The sequence below is a fragment of the Rhinolophus ferrumequinum genome, chromosome 17 (genome assembly GCF_004115265.2).
Source record: "Rhinolophus ferrumequinum isolate MPI-CBG mRhiFer1 chromosome 17, mRhiFer1_v1.p, whole genome shotgun sequence".
NCBI classification, from domain to species: domain Eukaryota; kingdom Metazoa; phylum Chordata; class Mammalia; order Chiroptera; family Rhinolophidae; genus Rhinolophus; species Rhinolophus ferrumequinum.
The window spans coordinates 57,795,448-57,815,228 of NC_046300.1; the positions used below are offsets into that span (position 1 = coordinate 57,795,448).

Consider the following 19,781-nt stretch of genomic DNA (forward strand, 5'->3'; position numbering starts at 1 on the left):
TCTACAAACGCTGAGTAACTTCAGGTAAGTTTCCTAAACTCTGTGCCTGAATTTTCTCATCTGTAGAGTGGAAATGATGATAATACTGCCTACCACGAAGACTAAATGTAGAGATTAACTTCATCAACCTATAAAATGTGCCAACAACAGGAGTTGGCACATTATAGTGCTAGATGCATATTTGCAATTATTACAATTTTTTTAATCTCATGAGAATTATTGTTGTTAATATTTGACCATTTATCATGGTTTTTCTTTGACCATTTAGATTGTAATAAATTAGATCTTAGATCATCTCTGAGGCTGTCTACTTACCGTGGTCATTGCTGTGCGAGGGTGAAATCTGTCACAGTCCACACCTTCCACGGTGAGGTTATACTGCTTCACGGTCTCGTAGTCTGGCTGTGTGGTGAGTTCAATCATTCCAGAGAGAGGGTGAATCCAGAATCTTTGTACAACTTGAATATCTCCACTGGTTATTTTGTACGTCACACAGTTTGGTGGGTGGTCTTCATCAATGGCAGTCACTCTTCCAACTTTGTAGAAAGCTGCAATAACATTTAGTATGGTTCATTCTTGCTTTGGAGATACACTGCTTTTAAAAGCTTAACATGTCTTTGCCTTCCAAATGGTCATCATAGTTTCTTAAAGGATCAACCCGAATATTTTTGGGCAATGAAATATGCTTAAAAAGCCAAACTCTACGTGATGGAGGGTGGATTTACAGTCCTCTTCCAATATAAACCACGTGGCATGAGTCTAATGATATGAGTTAACAAAAACTTTATAATAATAATAATTAGCTTACATGCATTGCATGCTTATTTTCTGCTAAGCATTATACTAAGATTAGCATCAGATAATGGTTCACTGTACAGACTCTGGAACAAGACTGCCTAGGTTCCAAATTTCAGTTCTGCCAGCTGTAACTCATTGGAAAATTCTGTAACCTCTCTGGGTCTCACATTCATTATCTGAAAATGAGGAATAATAACAGTAGCTATCATACAGAGTTATTGTCAGGACTGAGTGAGTTAAAATATATAAACATTTAGAATAGTCCCTGGTATATAGTAAATGCTATACAAGAATTAGCTATTATTTGCACATATTGTCTCTTTGAATTTTCTCAACAGCCCTATGATACATGTACTATTACTATCCCCATTTTACAGATAAGGAAAACATAGTCCAGTGGTCTTAAGTAACTTACCCAAGGTCACAAAGCTGGTAATGACAGAGTCAACAAGTCTTTGTCTGCTAAATCTAGAGCCCACATTTTTAAAAATCTCTCTGCTATCATTTCAGTATGTAGTTCCCCAAAATAATCTTTCAGAGGAAAGATGGGTGTGGTACGTTGATTACATTAATAGATCCAAATTCTTTATCCTTCCCATGATCATGCACTTTGCCCTCCCACTTGACTTCTTTCGACCAGTGGGATATTAGCAAACCTGCCTCAAGCAGAAGCCTGAAAAGCACTTGTGTGATAGGCTTGCCTTACTCCTGCACTTCTTCCTCTGTCCTGGCAACATGCTCAGACTATCCTGTTGCAGGATGAGAGAGGAGCCAAATCATCAGTCACCCCAGCTAAAACTGGACTAGATCAGCAAAAAGCCAGCCAATTTCCACAACTTCGAGCAATTCCAGCCAAAACCATACAGATGGTCCAGAAGACAATTCTCAGACTCAGAGGCTAAATGTTTATTGTCGTATTGCTCTCATTTTTTTGTGGGTTTTATTACACGGCATACTTATAGTAATAGATAACCGATATAACAGGCTTACACTCCAATCATTTTCTGCCTGGATTATAAACTCCATGGCAAATACCATACCTCTTCCATTTAGTGAAATACCACCTCTCAGTGACTAGCCTCACTAACATGTGTATGGGACATTTTGGTTGCTGATAATCAAGAATGAAAAATTACAGTGAAGAAACCGTTTCATGGGGACACCACCAACTTCAACCTCACAGGATTTCTTTCTCAATTTGCGTCTTTCTTTTACCAAGGTTCATCAGTGTCTATAATGAGTTATTAAGCAGGCAATGAACACAACTCATAATACTAAGAACAGAGAAAACACATCTGGGGAAAAAATAATATTTCATTATGAAAAAGCCAGAGCAGGAAGAGTCCAACCTATTGCTTGTGTGAAGGCAGATTTATTAAGAGAAAGCTGTCACAACTGATACAGTGCCACATAAAATAGATTAAGAGTAAAATTTCCATCTCTATCATACAGTCCTGGGCAAAGATGGTGTCTTTTTTACATTTAACACTGGTTAAGCACAATGGGAAGCTTACTCTTCTGTAGGTATAAAATTATCCTTTCAATGAAACTAAAAGCTATCTTGAGCATCTTTAGCTAAAGTTTAAAATAGAGTAATTATGAAACTTGGCAGCTCTGCCAGACTTCCTTATCAAAAATTATTGGAAATTAAATGTTTTCCCTTGTAACTTGCAACACAGTGATTTAATTTTCATGTGTTTTCTTCTAAATCATTTCTGGTAAAAGAATTGTTTTTGCCTATTCCTACCTCCCTCCAGAAGCTTTTTGTCAATAAGAGATTCAGTTACTCATCACATAACATCATAAAAAGTTTGTTTTTACTTTCATGATTATAGATTCCCATGATTTTGTAGGAAAAACAACCTCATGGGGTCCTCAAGGCACACTGAAACCTTCTGTGCTAATCAACACAGTGTGAAAAGACTTCCACATTAATGGATTTTCTAATGCCCTCAAGGTCTATAGGCTAAATGTTTGATGTTCTGAGGAGACTTTGTTTTCAGAGTAGTTTCAACTTTCCAGTATCCTCCTTTAAAGCAAATTGCCACCAAGTTGTGAAGAAGATTGTATCTCCTCTGGTGGGTATTGTCTCAAAACACCAACTCTCTCTTAATTTCATTGAGTTTATGTACTCTGGTAGGGGAGATAAAGGGATGGTTTAAAGAAAGAGAGAGAGAGAGAGAGAGAGAGAGAGAGAGAGAGAGAGAGAGAGAGGGGAAGAAAGAAAGAAAGAAAGAAAGAAAGGAAGGAAGGAAGGAAGGAAGGAAGGAAGGAAGGAAGGAAGGAAGGAAGGAAGGAAGGAAGGAAGAAAGAAAGAAAGAAAGAAGAAAAGAAGGAAAGAAAAGCTGGCAAGGAAAATGTTGTGGCACATTGTAGGCACTCAATAAATGTTAGTGATGATGATGATGCTGATGGCAATACTATCATGGCTTTTGTTAGTATGTCACATGTAGTTCACATAACTACAATTATCATTTAATCTTCATCTCAACTCTGTGACATAGTTACTGTAATCTCCATTCTACAGATGAGAACTCCAAGGCCCATGGAGGTTATGTGACCTATCTACGGTCATTGGACTAGCAGTGGCAGAGACAGAATTTGAATCCGGTTCTATTTGACTCCAAAGCTCATGTTTTTTTCCTGCCACACTATGTTGTTCCCTTATGAAGACCTAGAAGTCTTCCCTCTGGGACAGCAGTCAGTAGTCAGTCATTTGGAGAATAATACACATGAAAATGACCTACTTATCTCTCTGTAAGAATTCTCAGAACTTATTTCTATACTTCTGGTGACTCCAGTCATCAAAATCCTTCCAAGAAAAGCAGCTGAAACACTAAACAGAGAATTGGACCAGGAATTTGGAAGTCTCATTTAGCCACTGTCTCTGCCACTCACTAGCTCTGTGATCCAATTCTCTCCCAAGCCCCAATTTTCTCATAGTAAAATAAAGAGGTTGAATCTTTCCAGCCTCTCCAAATCAACAGTGCTGTAATTGAAAATTCTAAGTTCCTCTCGTAAGCCATCAAGAGGGTACTAAATTCTGCTTAAGAAAACATAAAAGTGTTCAATACATTTAGAGAGTTCTACATTCAAAACATAGAATGCATTTTAGGACAACTTCAAATAGTTGGAAAAGAAATTGATATAAAACACTTGATTCCCATAAAATGCTATTCAAAAAAAAAAAAAAAAATGCCAGTCTCTATCAGGGATGGGGTATCATTTTATAAATTACATAAATGTCTTACCACTATGCTGTACACCTGAAAATAATATAATATTGAACGTCAACTATAATTGACATATTTAAATTCAAAAATAAATAACAAATAAAAACTGCCAGTCTCAAAAGGCAACAGTATAGAGAGAGTAAAAAGATCTGGAGTTTTTAGGTGTTGGTCTATTTTAAAATCTAGACTGGTTATCGTTAACTTTGAAGGGCCATGGAGTCCCTTTGCTAACCTGATGAAGGCTATGGGTCTTTGCCCTCAGGGCCCCTGGAAGTTAATGTTCAGATCCTCTGCTCCATATTTACATTTTAGAATCTAGGAGATAATTAGAAAACTGTGAACTATTTAACTTCTGCGTAAAGACTCATCACAAAGCTCTTTTACTTCTAGAACTTCCTAGAGCTAGAAGATCACCAGAGAACTGGGAGAATATGAAGGGAGGAAAGAAATTATGGCAATGAGGCTCTATCCACAAAAGATTACTCAGAAATCAATATTGAGTGCTTGTGAAATAATAACAAAAAATCATTAAGGGGAGGAGCAGGATCCTGTTTACAATAATACAATTTATATGCAAACTTTCTGGAATTGTCTGGTCATATTATATAAGATTCAACTGTATTATGCTCCAGAACTGGAATCATAGGTGTGCATTTATTTTACAGAGATTTTATGAACTTGTCCAAAACTGCATGGTGAGGCAAACCAAGAACTGAAATCCAAATACATGGGTTTTTAACTGCCTAATCTCTCCTCAGAATAATTGTCTAATTAATGTAGTTGTCTGCCAAGGAAGTAAACTCATTTAAAGTAGTGGGTTCCACCTGGTGATATACTGGCAAATGATTAACAACCAACTCTCTAAAACAAACAAACAAACAACAACAAAAAACAGAATGTGTGTGTGTGTCAATATATGTTTACATAAATATATGTTTATTATAAATTTACTGATATAAAATATGTATAGCATAAAATTTACCAATAAAAATAAAATATACAATATTCTTTATTGTGAATTTCCATATAAACGATTGATTCTCCCAGAATTCTTTCATTGATTTTTGCCTAATTCTCCTATCCAGCCATATTATGATTGCAATTGACAATAAAAGTAGTTCCAGTATGAATGTTAGTTAATGTTTTCCTTTATATTAAAGAGTAAGGTGAAAGTGAATCAATGTCAGAGCTCCACTACTTCATCAATGATGAGAATGACTTCTTTGCTGAATAGGATAATAGTTTTTGATTTCTAGAAAAATATTTCCTCAATTTTTGTTTCAATAATCAAAAAATAATAATAATGAAACCCTGATGTGCAGTATTTGCCTATTTTCATGGTGTAAATAGTCCCACCATTGCTAATTCTTAGTTATCAACATAATGATACGAAGCTGGGAAAAGAAGTGCAGTAGCAAACCATTATATACACAGAATTTCACCATGCAGATCCAATAGATATAAATAACATCAAGGGTATAGATACTAGTAAATTGTAGTAATATAATTAAGAAGTGCTGAGTTTTGAGTAATTATTAATTTTGTCTTTAATATAATTTATGTAATTAAGTTACATATAATTTTATTTTTAATGCCAGTTAATAAACAGGTTATAAAATTCCTGAAAATTTAATAATTGGCTCTTGTAAGTCAATATGATTTGACTCTAGCACAAAATTGGTTTCATTCATCCCTTGAAGTATTCAAGCCAAGTCTTGAGGACCCACTCCAGAGATGCTGAAGAAGGGATGTGTTCCTCTCTTGGATGACAGAAGATACAAGTATTAATTCTGCTTTCTCTTCCAAATCTAATGCTTTTTGGTTTATGCTAATAAATATGACCTAATTCATATCTAATTTGTGGCTCTGATAAGACCTTGACAAAGATCTTGACTCTGGGCCTGAAATCTGACCTTAGATGTTCATGGGATTTAAACTGCATAGACCATGGCTACATCAGCCTTATCTTCTTTACACTTGGACCTAATTTGGAGGCATCAGGGAAGAGAAATAGAATAAAATTATTATCATGTGTATTTGTCCCTTACAAAAATCTGAGATCTGACATCAAATTTCAAGGGAGACTTTGAGGAACCATCAGTATGACACACTGAGGATGTTGCCAATGAAAATAAAGTTCTCTGAAGGTCTGGAGCCCCATATTGCTTCCTCACCTGCTTGTGTTTTGTCAGCTTACATGCTGTTTTCCATTGGTCACTCATTTGAGACCTGGTAGATGTTCCCTTGTGAATGCTTCAACACCATAGAAGTAAGGGATCTCTTACCTCCTGATGTTTCCGGAACAGAGAACAAATAGTGCGCAGCTTTAAATACAGGGCTGAAATCATTGGCTGGAGCAATCTCTACAATGATCGTCACAGTTACTGTAAAATTGAACAGTGAATAAACACTTTGTTGTGGTGGGGGTTTCAGTCTACAAACACACAAACTAAATGAGCGCCCAGGAACAGGCTTAGTGGAGGATTTTGAAACTACAATGGGATTCTCTCTGGTCCCATATGATGCTTGGTCCCAGAGTCAGCATTCTCAAGGAACACAATGAATTTTGGTGCTAGCCAAAGCACCAGATATAGTCAAAGATATATATTTGAGAGTCCTATTTTTCTGGTCATGATGGTGGAGGAGGGGCGGCCGATGGCTCAGCTGATTAGAGGACAAACTCTCAACAACAAGGTTGCCAGTTCAATTCCCACATGTGATGGAGGGCTGTGCCCCCTGCAACTAAAGATTGAAAACGGCAACTGGACTTGGAGCTGAGCTGCGCCCTCCTCAGCTAGATCAAAGGACAATGACTTGGAGCTGATGGGCCCTGGAGAAACACACTGTTCCCCAGTATTCCCCAATAAAAAAATTAAATTTAAAAAAAGATGGTGGAGGAGATAAATGTTGTGCTTGCATCCTTACAACCACATCAAAATTACAACTAAACTATAGAACAACCATCATGGAGAATCACCTGAAGTCTAGTTGAACAGAAGTCCTATAACTAAGGATATGCAGAAGAAGCTAACTCGAGACGCCTAGGAGGGGTGGAGATGAAGAACAGGCTAGTCTCACATCCACTTGTGGAAGTTAAAAATAGAGAGGGATATCTGAGCTGCAGAGGACCCCCTGAAGAGCAAGGTGTCCCAACCACACACCAGGCTCCCCAGCTCAGAGTTCCAGTGCCAGGAAGAGAAGTCCCCACAATTTCTGGCTGTGAAAACCAGCAGAGACTGTGGCTGAGTGAGACGAAAAGTGGCTGGAGTCCCAGGCTTTTCTCTTAAAGGGCCCACACATGGACTTATTCACTGACGGATTCACTTGCTCTGAACTCCAGTGCTGGGGCAGCAGCTCAAAAGTGCCACAGACATACGGGGAGGAACTGAATTGTCTGGCTGCAGGGCAAGGGCTGGAGGGGCAGTTTTCTCTCAGACAGAAGTGGTGACAGAAGCCATTGTTTCTTGGATGAGTCCTCCTCGCTCCAAGCATGCAGACTCAGGTGGGCACCATGTCTGAGTCTCCATCAACCTAGCTAACACCATTTGCCCCATTCTGGTGATTCCCTGAGATCCCACCCCATCCAACTTATAGGCCCACTCAAGCAGCTTCCAGTGGGTTTTCCATACAAATGGCCTGTCTTGGCTCATGCTACAGAATTTCCTAAATGCTCTCAAAGGTTCACAAATACCAAACAATCAGCATCTGGCCTTGGCAAGCCCTGTGCCTCTTGCTAAGCAGCCCCAAGTGCAGCACTAGTGGCAGTTGCCCTTGGTTCACAGCCTAGCCTCTCCAGGCAACTCCAAGCCCAGTGCAGGTGGGAGACATCTGCAAATCACTTTGTGCCTCAGACCAAGTGGCCCCAGGTAGGGCACAGGCAAAGGTTGAACCTGGCATGTAGCAGGGCTCCTGCCAGGAGGCCCCAGAGCCAGCACACCCAACGGCCAGCTTTGGACCATGCCAGAGCACCATCAGGACACCTCCGTAGACGACACACGCAAAGGGCACACTGGGCAGGCACCAGAACCCTGCTAAAGCATATCCTGCTCCATAGGGTCAGCCACTGCACAGCTACTCCTCCGCTATAATCACAGCCAGTCCTCACAACCAAGCAGCCCAAGGGTCAGTCCCTTCCATTGACATGCAAACAACAACCAAGGCTCAACTACAACAGGAAGGCACACACAAGTCACACAAAGGACACACCTGGAGCACCCGGCTCTGGTGAGCAGGGAGACTGTACCACTGGGCCCCACAAGACACCTACTACATAAGGTCACTACAAAGACGGGGAGTCATAGCAGGGAGGCAGCCAAAATGGGAAGACAAAGAAACATTTCCCAAATACAAGAACAGAACAAAACTCTAGAAAACAAACTAAACAAAACAAAGATAAGCAATTTACCAGAGGCAGAGTTCAACACACTGGTTATAAGGATGCTCAGTGATCTCAGTGAGAACTTCAAGAAAGAGATAGGAAACATAAAAATGGATATAGAAAACATGAAAAAAAGAACCGGTCAGAAATGAAGAATACAATAACTGCAATAAAGAATACATTACAGGGACCCCCCCCCCCCATTTTACAGGGAATCAACAGTAGATTAGATGAAGCAGAGGTTCAAATCAGTGATTTGGAAGAGAAGGTAGCAGAAAACACTCAAACACGACAGCAAAAAAAGAAAAGAATCAAAAAAAAAAAAAATGAGGATAGTTTAAAGGGCCTCTGGGACAACATCAAGCCTCATAGGGGTACCAGAAGGAAAAGAGACAGAGCAAGAAATTGAAAACCTATTTGAAGAAATAATGATGGAAAATGGGGGATCGTTTCTTAAATTATATAAATATCTAATCACTACGCTGTACACCTGTCAACTGTAATCAAAAATTAAAAAGGGAAGAAGGAGTGTGGAGAGAGTGGGAGGTTCAAATTTCCAGGTACAAAATAAATGGGTCGTGGGGATATAATGTACAGCATAGGTAATACAGTCAATAATATTGTGATAGCGTGGTACGGTGTCAGATAGTTGCTGGACTTGTATGGTGATCACTTCTTTAGGTATATAAATGTTGAATGACTATGTTATATACCTGAAACTAATATAATATTGTATGTTAGCTATATTTTAATAAAAATCTTTAAAAAAAAGAAATTTTTGCAATCTACAGCAGCATGGATGGACCTAGAGGGTATTGTGCTGAGTGGAAAAAGTCAGACAGAGAAAGACAAATGCCATATGATTTCACTTATATGTGGAGTCTAAAACATGAAAGAAACAAACAAACAAAATAGAAACAAACTCATAGATACAGAAAACATTTTGATGGTTGCCAGCTGAGAGAGGAGGTTGGGGGTGAGTGAAAAAGGAGAAGGGATTAAGAAGTACAAATTAGTAGTTACAGAATAGTCATGGGATGTAAAGTATAGCATGAGGAATATAGTCAATGACATGGTAATAACTATGCATGGTGTCAGATGGGTACTAGACTTATCGGGGGGATCACTTTGTTATTTATGTAAATGTCTAATCACCTGAAACAATATAATATTGTATGCCAACTATAACTGAAAAATAAAGAACTATTTTAAAAGGTATATAATGTCTGCACATTATGTTTTATTTTATACAATAGTGACATATGTGTGTATAATTATATATTTTACAAAAGAAAGTTTATTGCATTTTTCATGAGTATAATCCATTAGAGAGTTAGTTTCTTGGTGGTGTTACTGTCAACCTGGCATATGACATTCTCCATTCTGCTTTTACTATATATCCTAAGAGGTAGAATGGAAAGAGACTCAGAAAACTTCAAGGATTGGCTTTGACATATGCATTATGGCCTTGACCTTAACTTTTCAGAGGCCTAGTTTCTTCATTAATGAAAAAGGAATAACATCAGTTTCAATCACAGTGTGTATATGAGGACAAAGGAAATAGTGCCCAAGATAGTTTTTTCATACTATAAAAGGTTAAGTAAAAAGTACTTACATTTTACTCATCTCAGTCAGATGTTTGTATATGGTGTGTTATAGAAAAGGAATTCTATATTTCAAACCAACAAGCTCAAACTAGCATATCAGAAAGTTGTCAAAAAGAAGGAATTTGATGGTCAAACATAAAAGCAAACAAATTGCAAAGATGAAAACTTTTTATAATTAAAAAGAAAATAATTAACATTTACTATGAAAGGCATTTGTAGTAGTATTTTTGTCCCCATTTTACAGATGAGAAAACTGAGGCTCTCAAAATTAAGTTTTTTGCTAGGTCACATAGCTAGTAAGTTGCTGAGTGGGTATTGGACTTAGCTGTGTCTGCCAACATCTCCCAAAATGTCTCCTGTGAAATGCTTACTGTGTCAAATATAAAATGCTAAGTTATAAAAGATTAAGTTTTTTTATGGCAAGACTTCTTACGGTTTCTGAAATGTCATTAGGTATTTTGAAATTCCAAGTATGCATCATTCTCCAAAGTCATTTGACCATGGAATTCTTTAGTGGATTATCTTGTAGAAATTATGTTCCGAAGAACAATCGTATACTTTATCTTCTGAAAATCTATGCCACATGTGTCAAACAAAAAAATTTACTCTGGGATCTATAGAACTTTTACTTCAGAGAATCTATGGTGTTCTTCGTATATATTGCTTAGTATATTTTGCTGTATATTATAATATTATTATACATGTATTTTTCTAGGAATAGGGTCTGTAGCTTTTATCAGCATCTCAAATGTATCCACGACCCTCAAGAAAGGTTAGGGAGCAGCGTTTCACAGAGACAGGAGATTTATGCGGTCTGACAATTAAGTTCACGAACTTGCCACCGTGCACTTACATTGGCAGCACTGTACAAACAGCTCGGTAAGGTTTCATAACCTTGGTATATCAGTGTCTCACAGCTGTGTTCATGTCGACGTGTGGCGGAGTCTTGCTGAGTGGCATTCATTATTGTTGTTGTGTGTTTTTGTGTGCCGTCCCAAGAATGTCTGAGCTTGAATTGGAGCAACGAAAAAACATTAAATTTCTTGTTAAACTTGGCAAGAGTGGAAGTGAAATCAGGGACATGTTAGTCCGAGTTTATGGAGATAATGCCATGAAGAAAACGACAGTGTGCAAACAGATTAAACATTTTTCTAAGGGGAGAGAATTCGTCACTGATGAAGAGAGTTCAGGGTGGCCAGTAACGAGCAGTACTGATGAAAACATTGCAAAAATTCATCGAATTTGGGGTCCAAGTGGTCAGCTGACTGTTAGCAGACTAAGTAAACATTGATAGAGAAACAGTCAGGAAAATCTTAACTGAAAATCTTGGTGTGAGAAAGGTGTGTGCAAAAATGGTCCCGAAGGAGCTCTTGTATCACAACAACGCACCAGCTCACACAGCACTGCCTATGAGGGAGTTTTTAGCCAGTAAACAAATCACTGTATTGGAACACCCTCCCTACTCACCTGATCTGGCCCCCAGTGACTTCTTTCTTTAGCCAAAGGTAAAGGAAATATTGAAAGGAAGACATTTTGATGACAGTCAGGACATCAAGGGTAATATGACAACATCTCTGATGGCCATTCCAGAAAAAGAATTCCAAAATTGCTTTGAAGGGTGGACTGGGTGCTGGTGTTGGTGCACAGCTTCCCAAGGGGAGTACTTTGAAGGTGACCATAGTGATATTCAGCAATGAGGTAGGTAGCACTTTTTCTAGGATGAGTTTGCGAACTTAATTGTCATACTTCGTATATGAAAGCCTCTATGTCGCCTTCAAAAAAATTTCATTTATGTGCTATAGGAGCAGGTGCCATTCATATCTTTGCTGTACTGTGATTTTTATTGCATCCATAAAGACTTAAAATTTTGCTAATTACCTGGCCTATAAAAATTGAACCACATGTTGGGTGTTACAAGCATCTTTTATGAGCTGTTAGTTGTTGTGAATATGTTGGTGTGTGAAGACCAGGGAGGATGTAAATTTATTACTGTGAGATTTTGTTTTTCTGTCCATATTGGAGAAAGGCTCAAGTCTGGTGAGAGGAACAGGTTCTTTATCTGATTACTTAGGCCAAGAGGCTGAGTGGCTGCAAGAGAAACCTAAAAGGTCATTTGGGCCATGTAACAAGCTGTTGCATGAAACATTAAAACTCTGCCTGTGGGGAGCAGAGAAAACACAACAACAGCACTGCCGGGCGTACTGCCGTGCTTGTCATCACGTGTCCTGTTCTCTACCACATCACTTCTCCACAGATTGGCTCTCAAGCCTAAGAAACACATTTGTAAACTTAACCCCATTAGAACTCTATCTCTGTCAAGCTAGAAGGATTTAAACAGCTTTAGACCTGTTCCTTAAAATTCAGCATTAAGTTCCCTTTGGTTGCAAACCTCTAGACACACACACTATCATTCCACCCTCCAATATCCATAACAAAGTACTCTTTCCCACTTCTTCCAAATGCAACCTCAGATTCCTTCTCAACTCAATGATCCAGGCAAACACCACGATGGATCAGAATTGGCACAAGAGCTGAAACCCAAATTCCACTTCTACGTAGGCTCTCCCTTCCCCAGCACTGCCATTCTGCTGCTACGCCTGTGTTCACCACCCCAACACCCACACCGTCTTGAACGTCTTTGATGCCAATCACCTGCTAGATCATTTAGTACTGTACTTTCCAGATACAACAGAACCTAGCATTAAAAATAGATGTATCCAGAAACTTTTGTGAATCCCTAGTATCACAAATATCTCTATGGCAACAAATCCACTCTTAAAGTGTGGTAATATATAAATGACCCCTTTGGGCAGTCCGTGTGAGTTCTCATTTGTACAACAATAAGCAGAGAGAAGCAGGTGTCCCGTGGTTGGCTAAACTTACTCACCAGCTAGACACGCTCTGGCTCCACAGCACATGGTCATGTCTTTGCCTCAGGGTGTTTTACAAATTGCAAAAGCAAGTCTGTTAAATCCACACATGCCAAAGGACTATGACCGTGCAATCTGGGTGGATTTAATTTTTGTGCAGCAAAGGCCCATTCTAGCACAGGCTGGGCCAAAATGGTGTAATAGTTATAAGAAGACCAAACAGCAGAGAGGGCTGACCCACTCTTTGAACTTTCATGAAGGGAATGAGCTGTGGAACTTGGCAAGTGTCCCGTGGTTTGTGTTAGTAATGGCTCTACCTATAGTATGTAAAATAATTCCAATAAAATACCTTTAAAAAGCATTCGGTTACTCATTTGTTTATAGTACGTGTTACCCAATATCTGGCTCTTTCCAAGATGTTTGGCATTACTTAATATCGTGCACTGAATAATTGTGTCCCTCCACAATTTTTATGTTGAAATTTATTTCCCCAATGTGATGGTACCCAGAGGTGGGTCCTTTGGGAGGTAATTAAATTATAAGAGTAGAACCCTCATGAATAGGATTAGAGCCTTTATAAAAGAGACTCCAGAGAGCTCCCTTACTCCTTCTATCATGTGTGGCTACAGTGAGAAGATGGACATCTATGACCTAGGAAGTGGGATTTCACCAGACACCAGATCTATTGGCACCTTGATTTTGGATTTTCCAGCCTCCAGAACTGTGAGAAATAAATTTCTGTTATTTATAAGCCACCCAGTCTAGGGTATTTTGTTATGCAGCCTGAATGGACTAAGACACTAGACATAAGGTCATTTAAGTGTCAGTCGTAAGGGTTGGGCTCTACACATCCCCTGCCACCTCTGGTCCCCACAGCCAGAGCTGTGTTTAAAAACATTGTATTGCTGAAGGTGCTGCTAGGAGGTGAGAAAGACTTCCCAAAGCTAATGATAACCTCCAACACGAGTGTATTTAATTCTCCCCTTCCTCTTTTGCTTAACTTAACAAAACTATCCTAAGACTAATGAATCTTTACATTTTAAAACCTAAAATGAAGAGTCTAAAGAAAGGGCACTTACTGCTCATTGAAAAGTGTATCAAGCTTACCTGTGTGGGAGGGACGTAGGTCATCAAATACTGAAATCATCATTTCATAGATATGTCCAGCTGCAATCATCTCTGGGTTTTCATAATCCAGTTCTTTGGCAACCTTTTAGAATAAAATTATTTCAGGAAAAGGACTGGCTTTTTTAATGTACATGTTTCAAGCAATAAATCATTCTGCAAAAGGCAAGTGTCTGGCCATTTTCATTTAATAAAGATGGCATCAGAATATGCCTGAGACTGGTCAAAAACTGGCACACACAAGTAAGCATTTTGGTGGGAAAAAGAGACATTTAATCTCCTTCCGGGGCAGCTTATTTTTGGATAAAATATCCTGGCATAATAGAAGAAAAGCATGGGTCATATCCTGTCTTCATTGAATGCTAGTTGTGTGACCTTAGGCAACATATTTTAAAAGAGAAAATATTTTGAAAGTACTCTGTTATTGATAAAGCACTATAATAAATATGAAAGTCACTATTATGACAAGTCACTCGCCATTTTAAAAATATTTATTAAGTACTGATTAAGCACCAGGTAGAGTTGGAGGTTTTAGGGATACAGCAATAAACAACATGATCCCATAGTAGAGACTTGAAGATAATCCTAATATTATAGTGTTGGCACGAATCTTAGTTGGCATTAATTAGAATAGGTCAATATGATACCGAGTATCCAGGTGTTTAGGAACAATGACATTTAAAAAAATTGAGCATGTCATGCATTCATACATTCACTTAAGTATATTGAGTGGCCACTATGCACCAAGCACTATATGAAGTGTTGGTACACAAAAATGAACCACTCAGAAACTTATGTAAGGCTACGGTCTAATGAGAAAAGACTAATTAAATAAGCAGTTATAATAGTCTAATAAGTGTTTTGATAGGGAAAGTAGAACTTATAATATGAGCTCATAGCCAGAACTAAGACAGTTATGATGGTAAAAGAAAATTTGTAGGAATAAGAGACATTTAAGACCTAAAGCTGGAGTGTCCAAACTGCGGCCCGCGGGCCAACTGCAGCTCGCAATCCATTTTTAATTGGCCCGCAGCAAATTCCAAAAATATATTTAGTTTACTTAAATAAACCAGGTGAGGCAATACGTACTTCACCTCGAGTGAGTGGCCCGGCTGTTTGTGTATTTTACCGCATACGGCCCTTGGTGAAAAACGTTGAAAAAAGTTTGGACACCCCTGACCTAAAGGATAATTATGAAAATGTAGAAATTAATTAGAGGTGGGCGATGGTGGAGGGAGTTATTCATAAATGGAGCAAGCATATGTGAGGGCCCAAATGGGAGTTGGCATCATGTTTACGAAACTCCTATCTTTATCCAAACTCCATTTTTTAAAATGACAGGTTGGCATTGCATTTCAAAATGAACATCAACCCCAAAAACGTCGTGGCTCAGTGCCTAAGCTGCCAAAATTCACAACATATACAAAAGCTCAGTTTGTAACTTGTGGAGTTTGTCCAGAAAATTTAGGGTTAGGACAAAAGCAAAAGGAGAGGCCGTTAGTGGCTTTCTCAGCCATATCTTCTGACTAAGAGGGGGGTGTGTGCTGTCGTTGGGGTTAAGGAACAATTATGCCAACCTAACAGGCAATGGCACTTTCAAATAAAGACCTGTGGAAATTAAGATTTTGAGAAAAGGATTTCTTCCAAGGCAGAATTCCATCGTTGTAAGGGGGGGAAATTTTATTGTCCATCCTCTGCCAATGGGAAGTCTAGAATCTCAAGAGGTTGAAGGGAGAAGGAGCTGACCTACCAGTCCCAGTGCCAAGAGACTGAGCCATCATAACACGTGTAGTCACACGGACTTATCTCTGAGGAAATCAGCATGCTTTCTAGCCTCTGATTCATTTCCCAGCTCAGTGGGAAGTAAGTTATTTTGTGCTCATTACAAGAAGGAGAAAAAGACAGCTGGCAGCCAGATAATGAAGGACTTGCCCAAATGCCTTCCAGTAAGACAGCAGAGGGGGCCAGACCCTCTCTGCAGTGTCAGAGGTCCTTCTGCTGAATGTACCAGCACCCAGCTGTGCCAAGGAAATGACTCCATCGCCTGAGGAAAACTCCCGGGAGATACAGCAGCTGGAGCTCACCTGGATGACATTTTCAGCATTTGGCACTTGCTCAAAGAGTTGTCCAGAACCAATTGGCCCCGAGCTTGGAGCATAATGTATTGTATCAGGAGGGTCGTCAAGATCATGACATGAGAGTTTTGCAACTACTGTGTTATTTGCAATCACCTCCTTGCCTGTGTACCTGTTTTATTTTTTAAGATTAAAAAATCAGTTTAGATGGGTAATCTTTAAAACTGTAATATTTTTCCAATAAACATCCACCAGTTTGAATAATGCATATATGTGACTGCCCTGTTTATCCTGGGGCAGTCCAAGTTTGGGCATCATCTGGGAAGCCTAAAGGTGCTATGAATTTGGTAAGACTTTCCTAATTTCCTGGGAGCATTTCTTCTCTGCATCCAGCTCGGTACTTCTTTGGAAGTCTATCGAGGATATCACCTCAACAGAGAAGCCTGAGTGGGAATCAGGTGAGTGGGATTTTTCCAAATGAGAGCATCTGTATGGTGTGGTCAAGAGGAACAATCTTTACATGCTGTCGTCACGGTGAGCTAACTTCCATCTCTCTGGATTCCCCCATTTCTTCACTGTGATCTCTCTGCCCCAAATGCTCACTCGTAAGCCTTCAACCTCTAAATTCTATTCATTCTTCAAAGACTAGCATCATTCCTTCGAGAAAAGCTCCCCTGAATACTCCAGTCCCACATGTTCTTCCTCTTAACAATGAAAGCACAACACATGTAACTTAATTTAAAAAATGTTGTATTTTTTACTATTGTTTTACATATATATATATGCATCTTATCACCCTGACAAGATACAACCTCCTTATAGCAAATGAACATAGCAAATACTCCTTCAGGGGCTGTAGCACAGAGTGCAGCATGGGAGTGGGGAGAGTATTTGGTTAATTAACTATGACCCTCCTGGGGGAACAAGAAGGAAAAAGAGAAGGATGACAAAGGATAACATTTACCACTGTTACGCCAAACCCCATACTGAACAAATTCCCTGCCGTGTTGGATTTGATCCTTGTAACAGTGCTATGAGGTAGGTGCAATTGTATCTCCACTTGAGAGGTACAGTACTGGGGGCCCAAACAAGACCACAGGGGTGGTAATTATCAGAAGCTAGACAATCAGGAAGAAAGCTGAGAAAACATAGGGGCAGCTGTTCTATGTGTAGGTGAGAGACTGGGAGCAGGAGGGACATAGAAAAGTGACAGAGATGTAGGTTTGGAGACTGACCCTCAAATAAGAAAAATAGTCATGCTAACAGGAACACAGTACAATAATCCCTATCCAAACTCCAAAATCCAAAAGCTCTGAGACTCAGAATTTTCTCATAACTTATTTAACACAAAAACCTGTTCTGACCTTAAATTTTTGACGTGCAAACATTATTTGAACTGACAAATCTTTCTTTGTCCCACATAGTGTGAGTGTTCATATATTTTACTACAGATATATTCATAGATTTGAATTTGGGGCATTTGCATAATATAGGGTATATACACCATATGACATTTCTAAAATTCAAAAATGTCTTTATCCTGAAACGTATCCCGTGCCAAGGGTTTCAGAAATGGGATTATGGAACTGTGATAAATAGCATTTATGAAATGGACACCACATGCTCAGCACTGTGCTCAGAATGTTCCATAAATTATCCCATTTATTCTTCACAACCACCCTAACGAGTAAGTACTATTGTTAGCCCATTTTATAAAGAAAGAAACTGAAGATCAAAGAGCTTAAGTAATTACCCAAGAGCACATAGCTGACAAGTGATAGAACCAGGAATCCAAGGCAGGTCTGTGACTCCAAAACATACGCTTTTAACAACTTACTGTCAGATCCAGTGAACTCAGCTTTCAGCAGGTCATTTCTGAGGACCAGGATATGAGACTGGACGAGGGTCAATGCAATGATTGACCAGATGCTTAGTTGAGCCAATAACTCACTCTGAATTCGCTGCTCACCCTGAATGCTTAGCCCTGCCCGCTCATCTCAGCTCACCTAATCAGATACCGATCACAGAAAGGTGAGTTGTCATTTATGCCGTGGATATTGGCAGTCACTAGAATGGATGCACACCTCCGGTCATAGTCACAAGCCTTAATGGAGAAGGACTGGACACGCGCAAACCCAGCTCTCTCCACATCAAGGCGGGCAGCAGTAACCACGGTCCCATGCTCTGTAACAAAACAACATATCTTTCGGCAAAGTGGCCCATGCCATCATTTTCAAAATTACTTAATTACATAGCAATGAAAGAGACAAAGTGTGAATTAAGCCTTGTTCATTAGAATTAAGAAAATGACTTAAAATGTAGGTACTTTGTGGAATTGTTTATCACCAAAATGCTCTCATTAATCATGTTATGTTAGCTGGTACAAAAACAAAATTGTTTTTGACTTAGGGGACCAGGAAAGACTTTCTAGAAGAAGGGGCCCTTAATTTAGGCCTTGGAGGATATACGAGTATTGGGTAAGGAAATGGGGGTGAGTGGAAGGAGATGATTCCCAGCAGAGAGAAGACAGTAATGAAAACACGATAATGTGATCATAACTCACTGTATTCCCTTCCAGCCAATCTATCCATCCATTCATTCAACACACACTTATGGAATGACAGCTATGTGCCAGGAACTATGCGGAATACTGTATATACCACAGTGAAGTCCCTGCCTTTATGGAATTTACAATCTGAGCTGGGAAACAAACCACTAAACAAATGTAAAAACCTTTTTCAATAGACATATTATTAAGGAAATGAAAACTATAATGTGATAAAAAAATAACGTCTAATGGTGAGGTCCTGAAAAATGCAAGAACCAAGTGAGACAGGAGAGTTAGCATGTCCCTAGGTAGACAGAGGGGTCCCTGGTGGAATAAACAAAAGACAGTGATATCCTAAAACTCCAGGTTTTGAAATCACTCCTTCCTTCCAGGACAAAATGTAACAAGGCCCTGAGGTTAATCATAAAATTCCTTTTGGCTTGACAAACAGAACAGATCTGACAGATAAGAGTGGGTTGCTTTGCTAATTCCTTCAGGATGGGCAAGCAGAACAAACCTGGTAGACGAATTTCATTAGAAGGCGCCAGTTCCCTTCTTCAAACAGCTCCCCTTCCCCAAACAGGCAAGGGAAGGTATAAAAGTAAGAGCTTTTGCCTCAGTCACGGGGCCACCCCCATTCGGGACCCCTTCCTGCTCAGGAGCTCTAACCCTTTGCTTTCAATAAACTATCCTCTTTTTAAAACTCTTTGCCTCTCCTGGGTCCGTGTTTCCATTCTTTGGTCTCATGAGACACGATCCCAGCCTAGACCCAGAAACTGCCGGCAGATCCAACATCATCTACATCAGGGGTGTCCAAACTTTTTTCAACGGTTTTCACCAAGGGCCATATGCAATAAAATACCCAAACAGCCGGGCCACTCACTCGAGGTGAAGTATGTATTGCCTCACCTGGTTTATTTAAGTAAACTAAATATATTTTTGGAATTTGCTGCGGGCCAATTAACAATGGATTGCGGACCGCAGTTGGCCCACAGGCCGCAGTTTTGACACCCCTGATCTACATCATTTGGGGACTCACAGAAAAATATTCCTCCATCACAAGGTCCTGGGGCAGGCAGCCTAGTGTTTTGGCTGCAGTGTAATGGACAAAGAGAGATGGTAACCAAAGAGGTGAGAGAGAGAGAGA

General features: G+C 39.4%; 1 protein-coding gene across 2 annotated transcripts in view; it reads right to left on the minus strand.

Moving 5' to 3' along the window:
- LOC117036615 (cadherin-related family member 3-like) overlaps positions 1-19,781 on the minus strand; it is an 82,784-nt gene that overhangs the window by 14,816 nt on the left and 48,187 nt on the right. Inside the window, exons 8-12 of one of the 2 annotated variants that reach the window (XM_033131631.1) lie at positions 18,093-18,270; positions 16,096-16,258; positions 13,994-14,096; positions 6,317-6,415; positions 316-548 (exon numbers count right to left, since the gene is read on the minus strand). In XM_033131631.1, coding sequence (XP_032987522.1) covers positions 316-548; positions 6,317-6,415; positions 13,994-14,096; positions 16,096-16,258; positions 18,093-18,270 — 776 coding nt within the window. The remainder of the gene's footprint in view (positions 1-315; positions 549-6,316; positions 6,416-13,993; positions 14,097-16,095; positions 16,259-18,092; positions 18,271-19,781) is intronic. The other variant, XM_033131633.1, reaches the window with a different exon arrangement.